Source organism: Prionailurus bengalensis, chromosome E4 (assembly GCF_016509475.1).
Source record: "Prionailurus bengalensis isolate Pbe53 chromosome E4, Fcat_Pben_1.1_paternal_pri, whole genome shotgun sequence".
NCBI lineage: Eukaryota > Metazoa > Chordata > Mammalia > Carnivora > Felidae > Prionailurus > Prionailurus bengalensis.
Window position 1 is genome coordinate 2,915,625 of NC_057360.1, and position 15,868 is coordinate 2,931,492.

A 15,868-nucleotide genomic window follows, 5' to 3' on the forward strand; every position below is an offset into this window, starting at 1 on the left:
TGGTCTGCATAATGGTGACACAAGTTCATGCAAATGCAAAAATCCACTGAGTTAGGCATGCATATAACTCAATTTTTAAAAAATTTTAAGACCTTAAAATAAACATATTTTCAGACAAATAAAAGCAGACAGTTTATCATCAAACATGATGAAATACTAAAAAGAATTTTTAAGCCAAAATGAAATGGTATCAAAGGGAAGTATGTGAATGTAAAGTATGTGACTATGAAGAGCAACAGAAAATGTAAATGTATGAATAAGCCCATGTGAACAGGGACAGTAATTTTTAAGGTTTTAAATATATGTAGAACTAAAAACATAAGAGCAATGACAAAAAAGGTAGAAGTCAGGTAAATGAGAATCGGCAAAACACAAGTTTACCAAGGACACATGTGGCAATCTCTAGGGAAACCAACAAAAAGTAAAACTAAGAAATTAATAAATGAGAGAAAAAATAATTTAAAATACTCCATTAATCCAGGAATTGGGAGACACATAATACAGAATGGGCAAGACAAATATAGAAAAAAATTACAGTACGTAGTGTATTTACACTAAATATCAACTGACTATACACTCCAACTAAAAGACAAGAGATTATCAGAGTGGATTAAAAAACAAAAACTGGGGCGCCTGGCTGGCTCAGCTGGTAGAGAATGCGACTCTTGATCTCAAGGTCATGAGTTTGAGCCCCACACTGCGGGTAGAGTTTACTTTAAAAAACAAAACAAAAACTATATTCTACTTAACAGTAAACATACATAAGATTCTAAAAAGCTAAAACTACAAGGAAGGAATAAGATATTTAATGCAAATGCTAATAAAACGAGCTGAAATCATTCTACTGATGTCAAATTAAGGACAATTTAACTCCAAGAGCATTACTTAGAGATGACAAGGATCATTCCACTATGATAAAAGAGTTAATCACCAGGAAGATATAAGTTTATATTTGTTATCAGTGAAAACTGAAAGAAAGAAAATAAAGAATAAATAAGGAAATGACAGATCAAGCAGAGAAAATAATGAAGTAAGGATGTGGAAGATTTAAACAAGGTTAATGAATTTAACCTAATTAGTATTTCTAGAACAATGCACAGCAAATTTCTAAAGACTGAAATCACACAGGGGCGCCTGGGTGGCTCAGTCAGTTAAGCGGCCAACTTCGGCTCAGGTCATGATCTCGTGGTCTGTGAGTTCGAGCCCCGCGTCGGGCTCTGTGCTGACTGGCAGCTCAGAGCCTGGAGCCTGTTTCAGATTCTGTGTCTCCCTCTCTCTGATCCTCCCCCATTCATGCTCTGTCTCTCTCTGTCTCAAAAATAAATAAACGTTAAAAAAAGAAATTTAAGACTGAAATCACACAGTAACTGTTATGGAATTACACTGCAACTCAATAACAGAAATACAACTACAAAACCCTCTAAATATTTAGAAATTGGGCAACAAACTTCTAAAGTAATAAATTTTTAAAAACCACACAAATAGTGGAAATTTACAATCATACTGGAAATCACACTGTATTTTGGGCAAAATAATAATGAAAACATGACATGATAAAACTTATCAGCTGTAGCTAAAGCTACTTAGAGGAAGATGTATAGCCTTAAATACACATATGGAAAGAAGGGCTACACATCAATGCTGTAAGTATCTATCTCCAAAAGCTATGAAAAGGATAGCAAGTTAAAACCAAAGAGAATAGAAGGAAGAAAATATTAAGAGCAGAAATTTTTTTTTTTCAAAGTTTATTTATTTTTGGGACAGAGAGAGACAGAGCATGAACGGGGGAGGGGCAGAGAGAGAGGGAGACACAGAATCGGAAACAGGCTCCAGGCTCTGAGCCATCAGCCCAGAGCCTGACGCGGGGCTCGAACTCGCAGACCGCGAGATCGTGACCTGGCTGAAGTCGGACGCTTCACCGACTGCGCCACCCAGGCGCCCCAAGAGCAGAAATTTTTGAAACAGAAATCGAATCTACAACAGAAAAATTCAAAAGGCAAAGGTTAATTCATTGAAAAAATAATAAAACCGATAAAGCTCTGGCATGACAAATGAAAAAAGCAACAGGTAAAAATAATCAATAGAGTATTAAGTGTGAAAAATTAGATGACATGGATGGACTCAATCCAAACTAGTCTGATTTCCACTACAGATATTCAATACATAATCTCAAACAGTGTCACCAGCAACCTCGAGGGCCCACGGTTTGACAAGTGAAATCTTCTAAGCACGTAAAGAAAAAATAATAACAATCTTCCCAAACTCTACCAGAGAACGGTGAAGAGGGAATACAATACGTCCCTCTTTTTATGAGGCCAGCATAATCAAAACACCAACATCTGATGAGGATTTTAAGTGGAAAATTACAGGCCAATTTCTCTCAAAGATCCTAAGCACGTACACACGTTCACAGAGCAAACCAAGAGCAAGGAAACATAAAAAGGGTAATACAAAGTTGGGCTTAGGTTAGAAATGCCAGGTTAGTTTAACATTTGAAAATAAACGGGGGTAATTCAATACATTAACAGAGCAAGAGAGAAAAGCCTTAAGTGTCTCAAAAGATGCTGATAAAACATCTTAAAATCCAACACAATCCATAATTGAAAAAGTAAAATTAGCTAGGTTACTAGGTGCAAAGTCGAACAAAATTCAATTATATTTCTAACTATTAGCAAAAAAAAAAAAAAAAAAAAAAACCCTAGAAAATGAAATCTAACAATTCTAATTAAAATAACAAAGAATGTCACATTCCTTCATTGATTGGCTGACCTAGCGTTAAGATGTCAATTATCCACAAATGGATGTCTAAAGAAGTTTTTTTTTTTTAAGGGTATTCATTTATTTGGGTGGGGGGTGGGCACGAGCAGGAGAGGGGCAGAGAGAGAGAATCCCAAGCAGGCTCCACGCTGTCAGCGCAAAGCCCAATGGGAGGCTCTGTCTCATGAACAGAGAGATCATGACCTGAGCCAAATCCAGAGTCAGAGCTTAACCGACTGAGCCACCCGGGTGCCCCTACAAACTGATCTCTAGTTTCAGTGTAATCCTAATCAAAATTCAAGCAGATGTATGGGTATGGATTTTTAAGAGTAATTCTGAAATTGAAATACTCACTGTAAAATTACATGAAAATATAAAGGGCCAAGAACAGAGGAGGAGAGGGAGGATGTTGGAGGATATACACTACCAGATACGGAACTTCTTAATCTAGAGTAACGTAACCCAAGTGTGGCAGTGGCACGACGAGAGACAAATAAGCCGTTGGAGGAGAAGAGAGTCCAGAAGCATCCTCAACCTTACATTGACATATGAAGAAGAAAAATATCTTGGGAAAAAATTCCACGCGGAAATATTTCATTCAAAACTCTAATATATTTTCTGATCAATTGTATCAATTATGACATCAAGGAAATCAGACTTGAGTTAAATTGCCTCACAGACTGTATAAAATCGCTTCCAAACCAAGTAGCAGAACTTTTATAAAAACTCTCTTTCTTACCTCTCCAAAAGCTCCTCGACCAATCACCTTCAATATCTCAAAGTCTTCTCTATGTAGACGCATCTGTTTCACTTTAGAAGTAAATGGTTTGGCTGAAACAAAAGAGCAACATTAGTCACTTTCTTCATGAAATGTGATGCAAATTAGGTACATATAATGGTATTTCTTAAACAACAAAAATTCAAGTTATGATTAAGAATGAAGTCAAAGTGTTTCATAATCCCACCACACTATATTGAGAATAGATTTAATATCCATAAGAAAACAATTTCCCTTATTTCTTTTCCTTTTTTTAATGTTTATTTTTGAGAGAGACAGAGCAGGAGCAGGAGAGGGGCAGAGAGAGGGAGACCCCGAATCCGAAGCAGGCTCCAGGCTCTGAGCTAGCAGCACAGAGCCCAACGTGGGGCTCGAACTCACAAACTGCCAGATCATGACCTGAGCGGAAGTCAGATGCTTAACCAACTGAGCCACCCAGCGCCCCAATTTCCTTTATTTCTTATATGTGAATACATTTTTGTTGACAACATATTGTTAAACAGCTAATAACATATGAAATAATGCAAAGTAACAGGGAGGTACAAGCGAGACCAGTTTATTTTCATGCTAAACATTCTGCATATTCTAGCTCTCAATGCTAGACACATACTTGAACACAAATGTCCGAGAAGTAAAAGCAAATTTCATGGTACCCAAGGGAGTTTCAGCCAAGAAAATTCAGATTTCTTTCACATTCATTCATTCATTTATCCTTTTAACACACCCTCAGCAAGAATTTACACTATACAAAGCATGGTGGCAATCACCAGGGTCTGAACTAATAAGATTACAATACCGTACCTTCCTTCAAGAAGTTCTGAGGCTTTAGGACAGACAGAGAGTAGGCACACGTACAAAATGTAACAATGTGATGAGACTTCTAATGGAGGTAAACAAAGTACTTCAGACGAGTGAGAACAGAACACTAAGAATTCGCGGATATACCACAGGAACTGGACCTTGAGGACTAAGTAGAATTTTGCTACTTTGACTGGGTTTGCAGTGTAGACATTCCAGGCACAGGAGGCAATACAAGCAAATGAAGAGAGGAGGGAAATTAATTTGAGGTGCTAACATGCAATAATCCATTGTCGTTATAGAATTTTGAGAAGAAATGCAAAGAAATTGAAGATGGAAAGTGGAAAACATAAATGGCCTTAAATATCATGGAAAGAATTTAGACATATTATTAATTATAAAGGATAAATTGACATTTTTTAAAATTACAGATTCAATGTACATTCTGCTGCCTCTAAGACAAATTTAGACCTGCTTCCTTCCTTCCCCTCATGTCCCTCTTTATTCTCACACAAAAAGGAGTAATGTGATTAAAAGGTCATTATGTATGGATATCTGCAAATCAATCAGTGTGATACACCACATTAATAAAAGAAAGGACAAGAACCACATGATCTTCTCAACAGATGCAGAAAAAGCATTTGACAAAACAGAGCATCCTTTCTTGACAAAAACCCTCAAGAACGTAGGTTTAGAGGGAACATACCTCAACATCATAAAGGTCATATATGAAAGACCCACAGCTAATATCATCCTCAATAGGGAAAAACTGAGAGCTTTTCCCCTAAGGTCAGGAACACAACAGAGATGTCCACTCTCACCACTGTTGTTCAACATAGTACTTGAAGTCCTAGCCTCAGGAATCAGACAACAAAAAGAAATAAAAGGCATCCAAATCAGCAAGGAAGAAGTCAAACTTCCCACTCTTTGCAGAGGAAGTGATATTCCACATGGAAAACCTGAAAGACCCCACCAGAAGTCTCCTAGAATGGACACATGAAGTCAGCAAAGTCACAGGACACAACATGTTGCATTTTTGTACACCAACAATGAAGAAGAAGAAAAGAGAAATCAAGGAATCGATCGATCCCTTTTACAATTGCACCAAAAACCGTAACATATGAGGAATAAACCTAATCAAAGAGGTAAAAATTAGATCTGTACTCTGAAAGCTATAGAACGCTTATGAAAGAAACTGAAGACACAAAGAAATGGAAAAACATTCCACGTTCATGGATTGAAAGAACAAACACTGTTAAAATGTCTATACAACCCAAAGCAATCTACACATTCAATGCAGTCCCTATAAAAATAACACCAGCATGTTTCACAGAGCTAGAACAAACTATTCTAAAATTTGTACGGAACAGAAAAGTCCCCAAATAGAAAAGCAAAGTGGGAGTCATCACAATTTCAGACATCAAGCTGTATTATAAAGCTATAGCCATCAAGGCAGTATGGTAGTGGCAAAAGAAGAAGAAAAAAAGACACATAGATCAATGGAACAGAACAGAGGACCGAGAAATGGACCCACAACTATATGGTCAACTCATCTTCAACAAAGCAGGAAATACAGGAAAGCATATTCCAATTCAAGGAAAAAAGTCTCTTCAACAAATGGTGCTGGGAAAACGGGATGCAACATGCAGAAGAATGGAACCGGACCACTTTCTTATACCACACAGGAAAACAAACTCAACATGGATGAAACACCTAAATGTGAAGCAGGAAACCACCAAAATCCCAGAGGAGAACACAGGTAGCAACCTCTCTGCCCTTGGCCATAGCAACTTTTTACTAGACACATCTCTGCAGGCAAGGGAAACAAACGCAAAAGTGAAATACTGGGACCTCATCAAGATAAAAAAAAAAAACAACTTATGCACAGCAAAGGAAACAATCAACAAAACTAAAAGGCAGCCTACGGAATGGGAGAAGATATCTACAAATGACCTGTCTGATAAACGGCTAATGTCCAAAATCTATAACGAACTCGTCAAACTCAACACCCAAAAAATAATCTGGTTAAGAAACAGGCAGAAGACATGAAGAGATATTTCTCCAAAGAAGACATACACAAATGGCCAACCGACACATGAAAAAACGCTCAACGTCACTCATCATCAGGGAAATACAAATCAAAACCACAATGAGATGCCACCTCACACCAGTCAAAATAGCTAAAATCAACAACTCAGGAAACAACAGATGTTGGCGAGGATGCAGAGAAAGGGGAACCCTCATGCACTGCTGGTGGGAATGCAAACTGGTGCAGCCACTCTGGAAAACAGTATGCAGGTTCCTCAGAAAGTTAAAGACCAAACTACCCAAGGACCCAGCAACTGCACTACTAGGTATTTATCCAAAGGTATCCAAAGGATACAAAACTACTGATTCAAAGGGGCACATGTACCCCAACGTTTATAGCAGCGCTATCAACAATAGCCAAAGTATGGAAAAAGCCCAAATGTCCATCGACTGATGTATGGATAAAGATGATGTGGTATATAAGTACACCGGAATATTACTCAGCCACCAAAAAGAATGAAATCCTGCCATTTGCAATGATATAGATGGAACTAGAGTGTGTTATGCTAATGAAACAAGTCAGAGGAAGAAAAATACCATACGGTTTCACTCATATGTGGGATTTAAGAAACAAAACAGATGAACACAGGAGAAGGGAAGGAAGAATAAAATAAGATAAAAACAGGGAGGTAAGCCATAAGAGAGACTCTTAACTAGAGAGAACAAACTGAGAGCTGCTGGAGGGGAGGTGGGATGAGCTAAAAGGGTGATGGGCACTGACGAGGGCACTTGTGACAAGCACTGAGTATTATATGTAAGTGATCAATCACTAAATTCTACTCCTGAAATCAATTTTTTTAAAAAGTGGCCCAAATTAAATCAAAGGCACATCATCAAAATTAAACATTTATGGGGCACCTGGGTGGCTCAGTCTGACTCTTGATTTCGGCTCAGGTCATGATCTCATGGCTTATGAGATCGAACCCCACATGGGGCTCTGCGCGGTCAGCGGAGCGTCTGCTTGGGATTCTCTCTCTCCCCTTCTCTCTGTCCCTCCCCTGCTCACGTGTGTGGACTCTCTCAAAATAACTAAATAAACATTAAAAGAAATATCAAAGTAAAACATTTGTGATAATTAAAACAAAAGGTCGTCATACATGGGTACAGCTCTGTTCCACGGAGCAAGGGTCATATTTATTTGAGCTGTAGGAGAGTGAAATAGAGCCGTCAGTCCTTAAAATTTGATTTGTTCTGAAGGTATTTGGCCCCACTAAGTAATTTAGAAAAGAAGGCCATTCCACACCGCACATCTCAGTCTGGTAGAGATTTCTGTGTCGGTCTTTTACCTTTCGAGAATAAGGAAAGGAAATGGGAGACTGCTGTGCATTTGGAACCCACACAGCGGAGAAGACGACGGTTCAAAGGAACAACAACTCTGAACAAAGGTTTGGGAGATCTCACCCTAGAAAGACAAGACCCAAAACCATGCTGCCACGCGAAGTGAGCACCTTGATAAAATGACTCGGGTGTCCTGGTTGTGAACAAACTGGACTGGACAAATGGTTGAGACTGTGGCCACTGTGCACCAGTCAGGGTCCCGGAAGGAAAAAAACAGATCATAAATTGAGGGAATTTTACTGACAAACAGTTTGCAAAGGTGTAGGAGGGAAGAGTAGTGATCTATCTATCCATCAGTCTGGCAGGAATCTGACACTGGTGTCCCCCCCCCCCCCACCTTTCCCAGCTTCTATACAAGCATTTCAGAAATACCTGGGCAAGAGGGTAGGTATGGAATAGAGAAAGGAAAATAAAGATGTGGAGCCAGGCAATATGAGGCCAGTGCTAGTCGAGTTGCCAGCTACAGCTAAAACACCACACGGCCTCCTACAACGTAACACTCCGCGGTTGTTCAAACACATCTTCTACTTCCTTGTACGTCTCCCCACCTCAAGACTTCCAAATAACCTGAGCCCAAATAAAGTATATGCTCTGTATCCTTGTCCCATTACTGACCCTAAATCGAAAAACAGGATTTCATCACAGACCACTACAGTCATTTGTAATCTAGCTCAGTTCTTCGAGAATAATTCCATGTACACCTCCTTTTGGGTAACATCTTATCTAAAAGGTCAAAGATGTAGCTCTTTCAAACCTCTGAGATGGTATTGCAAAGCAGGAAAAGAAACTATTGTTTTAAAACTAGAGTAAAAGAAATATAATTTGGGAAAGCAAAGGGCTGTTAAAATGATCTTTTATACCAAAGGTACAAAACAGTATGCAAACAAGAAGTAATGCTAAGTTTTCCGTGCAGTAGCACATACTCGGAAAGCACCAAGCAAATGAATACGCTACAGTCATGTGTAATTAGGACGATAGGTTTTGTCCTTATCCAAGTTTTGTGGGAACCTACAGCATCGAAAGAAATTTAAAAAATAGTCCTATCTATTCTTTACATCCTGGAATCTGCTAATAAAAATCCCATTTCTATGACACTGCAAAACTGTTCTATTTTTAAAAGCATTCAAAAATGAGTTAAGTCACAGATTTCTTCGGGAGGCTCCTAGCTTTACTAATCAGTTACCCATCACTCAAGAAGTATCTTCTAATACCTGCTGTATGCCAGCCACTTTATAAGATGCGAGAGATACAAAAGATAAGTAGTCCCTGTCCTCAAGTAAACAAATTATGCAGTAAGTGTTACTTTTCCATTTAAATTTTTCAGTGTGACTACAAATGGCTAATAAACAAAAAATGGTACTCACAAGAAATCACAGAAATGCAAATAAACATACTAGAAATACTCTATTACTTACCTACCAAATGTGCCAAAAATAAAAACCCGGAAACCACCAAGTGTTTGCAGGTGTGTGAATAACAGGTGTTCTCATACAGGGCTGGTGGGACTGTTAATTACAATCTCCATGAAGATCTGGGTTTCTATTTCATTCTTTTAATTTGGCCTATTACTGGGGCACCTGGGTGGCGCAGGCGGTTAAGCGTCCGACTTCAGCCAGGTCACGATCTCGCGGTCCGTGAGTTCGAGCCCCACGTCAGGCTCTGGGCTGATGGCTCAGAGCCTGGAGCCTGTTTCCGATTCTGTGTCTCCCTCTCTCTCTGCCCCTCCCCCGTTCATGCTCTGTCTCTCTCTGTCCCAAAATAAATAAACGTTGAATAAAAAAATTAAAAAAAAAAAATTTGGCCTATTACTTAAAAAGACTTTAGAAGTTGAACCATCTTTATATGCCTTGAGACAAACCATACTTGGGTGTATTTAGTTAATAAACTCCTGACATTGACTCTATTTTAAAATTTTACATCTGTGTTCATAAATAATGTTGGTCTACAATGACCTTTTTTCTATACTGTCTTCATCTGCTTTAGGACCAATGACAAATCAACCTCATTAAATAAGTTGAGTAGCTTTCTCTCCTTGCTTACTCTCTAAACAAAATTCAGGTTGTTTAAAGAACAAAACTACAAAACTTTTAGAGGAAGAAATCAGAGACTGATAGAGACCTTATAATCATAAGGTCTGAAAACACGTGCTAGTGAAAACATCCTTTCATGGACTTTTGATAATTGACTTCTTTCACATTATTGCCCATTTCATGTTTTCGATTTCTTCCTACGACAACTGTATTAATTACACTTTTATACAAATTTATACATTGCACTGAAATTTTTAAATTCATTGGAGTAAAGTAAATAGGATTCTTTTGTTTAAAAAATCTATAAGATAGGTAGGTTTGATCCCTTTTTAGGTGCTAATATTGTATATTTGGATCTATTTTCATTGTTTTCCCTTACCAATACTGCTGGAAGTTTGCACATTTTACAATTATTCTTCCAAGTAGATAATATTTAGATTTGCCAGTGCTCTCTAAAATTCTGTGGCGTTTCTTCTTGTTTTAGTGGGTTCTCCCCCAAATTTGTGCAAAATTTCAGAAAAAGTAGAGGGTAATATTAACCCCTCCCACCACCAAAAAACTAAGGCATATTAATAATTAACAAAAGAGATATTGGGGGGAAAGACATGAGTAGAATAGAGATTAAAAAGAGCCATACATACTGCTTTAAAAAAATGTTGAACTAACCAGGACATAATGATTCTAAACATGTATAGGCCAGCAACGTAAGCTCAAAATAGGTAAAGCCAAACTGACAGATATAAAAGAAACAAACTCACCTTCATATATTTTACTGTAACTCTCTTAGTAAGTGACAGCTCAAACAGACCAAAACAAAAGCAAAAACAAAAAAGAAACAAAAAACCTGAGCACCTTGTCTATAATATACCACTGAGGAGTTGGAGAATATCATTTTAAAACACACATAAAACTGCTACAAATTTTGGTAATATGCCAAGACATAAAACCACCTCCAAAGAACTTCAAAGTATTGGGAACATAAAAACCAAATTACAGGAGTACAGTGCAATTAGAAATCGGTAACAGAAGGGCGCCTGGGTGTCTCAGTCAAGCATCCAACTCTTGATTTCGGCTCAGGTCATGATCTCACGGTTTGTGAGATCAAGACCCCTGTCAGGCTCTGCAACGACAGCACAGAGACTGCCTGGGATTCTCTCTCTCTCTCTCTGCCCCTCCCCCACTGTGCTCACTCTCAAAATAAATAAATAATTTTTTAAAAAGAAATCAATAGCAGAAAGATTCCCAGGAAAAACCATAAACTCTGATATCCAAAAACAATTTTGAAGAAAAATTAATAAAATAATCAGAAAATATTAGAACTATATAGTTAAGAAAATACTATACTTCAAAAGTTCTAGAACACAACCGAAACCAGTATATACCACATGGGGAAAAAAGCTCTCAACATTTACACTGGTAAAGAAGGAAAGCTTAAAAATTAAGGTGTTAAGCAGACAACACAAAATATTAGACTAAAAGAATAAACTCAAAGTATAAGAAAACAAAAATGTAGGAAAGCAAAATAAATAAAATCAATTAATTTTAAAATAACCACATAATAGGTAAGTTCAACAAGACCAAAGGATGGTTCACTGAAGAAAAACAGTAAAAACAACTGAAAAGTCACTATTAGGAATGAGAAACGACAAAACTCCAGATGCCTCTGAGATTAAATGGACAGTAAAAGAATATCATTAAAAGCTTATGCCGATAAATTCAAAAATGCAGCCGTGAACAAATTCCTAGAAAGAGTAACTGATTTTTTTCAAAACTGAAAATATGAACTCACCAATAAATAAGTTGAATCAGTAATGTAAAAAATCTTCCACAAAGAAAATTACAATCATGAACAGCTTTACCTGCAAGTTCAACTATACACACTAAGAAAGTGGTAACTCCCATATTAAAACAAACTTTCCAAAGAATAAACCGAGAGAGAAAGCTATCATTTCATCCTAATCTCATACCAAAAATACAGGTAAGTTTGTTCATGAATACAGATGTAAAAAAAACTTACCAATTATCAAACTGATCAATTTATAAATAAAATAACATGACCAAATTGAGTTTATCCCAAGAATACAAGGTTGTTTTAATATTAGAAAACTGATTAACATAACTCACCATATACATAGATTGAAGAAAATATCAATATCTTAATAAATATATTTATAATACAAACCCTGTTCAATAAAATTATACAACCATTCTTGCTACTTTTAAAAGCTACACTTTTAACAAATGAGAAACAAAAGGAAACTTCCATGGCCTGATAACTGATGGCGACAACAGCAGCACTGCAGAACAGCAAACAAAACACTTACAAAGTAAAATGTTAAAAACATTCTCTTTAAAATCAGGACGCAAATAAGGATGCATTCTATTAAAATAATTGTTATTATCAGTTCTACTTAGCATTTTAATAATGATACAAGTCAGTGCGGCAAGAAAAGAAATAACAGACATAAGAAAAGGAAGAGAGCAAGCTGTTACTATGCGCAGATGGTTTGTGAGATCGAGCCCCACATCGGGCGCCAAGCTGGGCGTGGAGCCTGTTTGAGATTCTCTCTCACCCTCTCCCTTTGCCCCTCCCCTGCTCACGCTTTCTCTCTCAAAAAAAAAAAAAAAAAAAGAAAAGAAAAAAGAAATAACAAATATTGATGAGGAATATTCATTAGTGCAACAACGATGGAAAATATGGAGGTTCCTCAAAAAACTAAAAATAGAAATAATACATGATCCAGTAATTCCATTACTACTTATCCACAGAAAATTAAAAACACTAATTCAAAAAGACACGTAACGTTTGTTGTGGCATTATTTGCAATAGCCAAGATACGGAAGCAACTCAGCCATAAGTGGCGGATTACGCGGCCATAAAAAAGGATGAGGTCTTGCCATTTGTAATAGCATGTTTGGACCTAGAGGGCATTATGCCAGGTGAAGTAAGTCAGACTGAAAGCTGAATGCCATATGGTTTCACCTATACGTGGAGTCTAAAAACACAAAACAAATGAATAAACAAACAAAAAGCATAATCAGACCTGTAAACAGAGAACAAACTGATGGTTGCCGTGGGGAAGGGGGGGCGGGGGAGATGGTGAGAGTGGGAGTGGAAACAGTCATGGAATCAGTAAGTGACGGGAATAAAAGGCACAGCGTAGTCAATACAGTCAATGATCTTGTATCGCGTCAGACGGCAGTTACACTTGTGGTGAACACACAGCGTCACACAAACAGAAGTGGAATCACTACGTTGCACACCTGAAACTAATATAACATTGTGTGTCAACTATACTCCAAACGATTTTGAGGAAATTCACGTATTAAAAGTCATCTTCCATAAAAATGTGCTTCAAACTGAAATAATGAAATGATCCATAACATTTTAAAGTGAGTTTTCCACTCTAAATGCAAGTAAATTATTTCACATATATTTCCCCCCACGAAACAAAACTCAAACAGACTCTTTATTACAGAGAACCAACCCATGGTTGCCAGAGGGGAGGTGGGTGGGAGGATGGGCAAAACAGGTGAAGGAGATTAAGAGTACAAACCACCAGCAATAAAACAAAAAAGTCGTGGAGATGAAAGGTATAGCACAGAGAGAAAATTAAAAACCCACAAAAAAATCAACACACATCATGAATGCAATAACTGAGTCAAGCAAGTTGCTGGACATAAATAGTATGCAAAAGTCAATTTCACTCCTATATATCAGAAAAAATTTTGGAAAATCATCCAGAAACATATTTATGATGGGACTTTTGAAAGTACCTATCAATAAATCTATCAAAAATTGTATCTGTCCTTAATATACTACAAACGTTTACTGAAAGATGTTAAAGACCCAAATAAAAAGTACTTGGATAGGAAGGCATTAGTTCATTAAAACGTCAATTCTCCCACACACAGATCTGCAATTTAATGTAATTACAATGAAAATCCCAACCAGGGTTTTCATGAACTTGACAAGCTAATTCTAAAATTTACAAGGACCTGCTTCAGATTCTGTGTCTCCCTCTCCCTCTGCCCTTCCCCTTCTCACACTCACATGTGCTCGCTCTCTTTCTCTTTCTCTCTCTCTCTCAAAAATAAACACTTAAAAAGCTTTTTAAAGGGGTGCCTGAGTGCCTCACTCAGTGGAGCACCCAACTTTGGCTCAGGTCATGATCTTACAGTTTGTAGGTTCAAGCCCCACATTGGGCTCTGTGCTGACAGCTGGGAGCCTGGAGCCTGGTTCTGATTCTATTCCTCTCTCTCTCTGCCCCTCCCCCATTCACGCTGTCTGTCTCTCTCTCTCAAAAATAAACACTAAAAAAATTAAAAATAAAATTTACAAGGATGAACAAAAAAACAAGAATAATCAAGACACTTTTGACAAAAAATAAAAACAGTAGAAAAAGAAAAAAGACTTGCACTATTAAAAAACTATGGTAATTAAAATAGTATGTGTGCCAAGAAGATGGGCAAATCGACCAAACAAACAGAGAGCCCAGAAGCAACTCACACACGTATGGACATGATTTATAATAGTACTGGCACAATACAATGGTGGGAAAAGAATGGACTATTTTAACACATGACTTCGGGACAATGGTCATTTTCGGGAAAGGAATGCCACTGGAATAGCATGTCACACGATACACAAAGTAAAGTCATTCCAGGTTGTTTAAAGGCAATATACGAGACTCTGTGACTCTGGGTTACAGAAGAATTTTTAAATCAAGGTAAGTACAGTTTATCTAAAAAATAATTACCTAAAAATTTGACCATGTAAAGTTAAGAATTTTTTTTCATCAGAAGTCACCATAAAAGACACTAAGTAGGAGTAATTAACTGTGACACATATAAATGAAAATGGATTGGTACTCAGAATACATACTGATCTCCTACCAATGCACTTAAAACAAACAAACCAACTGAAAAATGGTGTGTTTCGTAGAGAAGAAAACACAGTGGCCCACAACATATGAAAAGATAGCTCATTAGTAATCAAACAAATATACCTAAAACCACAATGACAATTTCAGACATCTGGCAAAAATTAAAGTCAATAAAACCAAGTGTTGGGAGGAATAATATCTTGTCCACTGCTAGTGGGAATGTAAATGAATATAACCACTTTAAGTTTCCCATTTAGCTATTTCAATCGATCATGTGCACATCCTAGTCTCGAGATTCCTTCTTCAATACATACAGCACCTAAAGAAACTTGCATATGGGAACCGAAAGACAGTACTATACAGCATTACCCATAATAATGAAAACCTGGAAACAAACGTCCATCTACATGAAGATAAATAAACTGTGGTTCATTCATGCAACCAAGTAATATAAGCACATGAAAATAAATAAACCATAGCTATTTTAAGTGTGAAAACTAATAAAAGGAAACAGCACTAGAGTGGATTCTGGATGCAGACGGGGAGGCAGGAAGGGGGAGCTGTATCACTGAATGTCAACTACAGGCCCCAAAACAAAAATCGTTAACAAGAAAAGATCCAGGGAGAGATGAGCCAGCACAGCGTCTCCTACAAGAAATGATCACGCCTGCAGCTCAGCCAGCGAGAAACCCCCACCCTGAACTCTTGCCTTTCTCCAAATGGACTTTTGTTCAAAACAACTCCCTCCTAATTTCCTCCTCCGTATCTATAAAATAATGTGCTTCTCCTCAGTTTGTTGGACTTGCCTATAGTTTGACTATAGTTTGCATATCCTGAATGGCAATTCTCTACTATTCCTGAATAAACCATTTTTTTTAAGTTTATTTTTGACACAGAGAGAGTGAGTGTGAGTTACGGAGGGGCAGAGAGAGAGGGAGACACAGAATCTGAAGCAGGCTCCAGGCTCTGAGCTGTCAGCACAGAGCCTGACACGGGGCTCAAACTCAAGAACCGTGAGATCATGACCTGGGCGGAAGTCGGACGCTTAACCGACTGAGCCACCCAGGCGCCCCCTGATGAAACATTTTTGCAAGCAAAATAACTTTTATTTTTAAGGTTAACATAAGCAATGCAGATAAATCTCAAAAACACACTACTTGGGAAAGAAATCACAGAAAACATACAGTAGGATT

At 37.6% G+C, this 15,868-nt stretch overlaps 1 protein-coding gene across 17 annotated transcripts in view; it reads right to left on the reverse strand.

The window, feature by feature from the left end:
* CDC42BPA (CDC42 binding protein kinase alpha) overlaps positions 1-15,868 on the reverse strand; it is a 321,754-nt gene that overhangs the window by 248,360 nt on the left and 57,526 nt on the right. For 16 of the 17 annotated variants that reach the window (XM_043568805.1, XM_043568804.1, XM_043568800.1 and 13 more), the window contains exon 2: positions 3,497-3,588. The exons of the other annotated variant lie outside the window; for it this stretch is intronic. In XM_043568805.1, the coding sequence (XP_043424740.1) occupies positions 3,497-3,588 (92 nt within the window). The remainder of the gene's footprint in view (positions 1-3,496; positions 3,589-15,868) is intronic. 17 annotated transcript variants of the gene reach the window in all.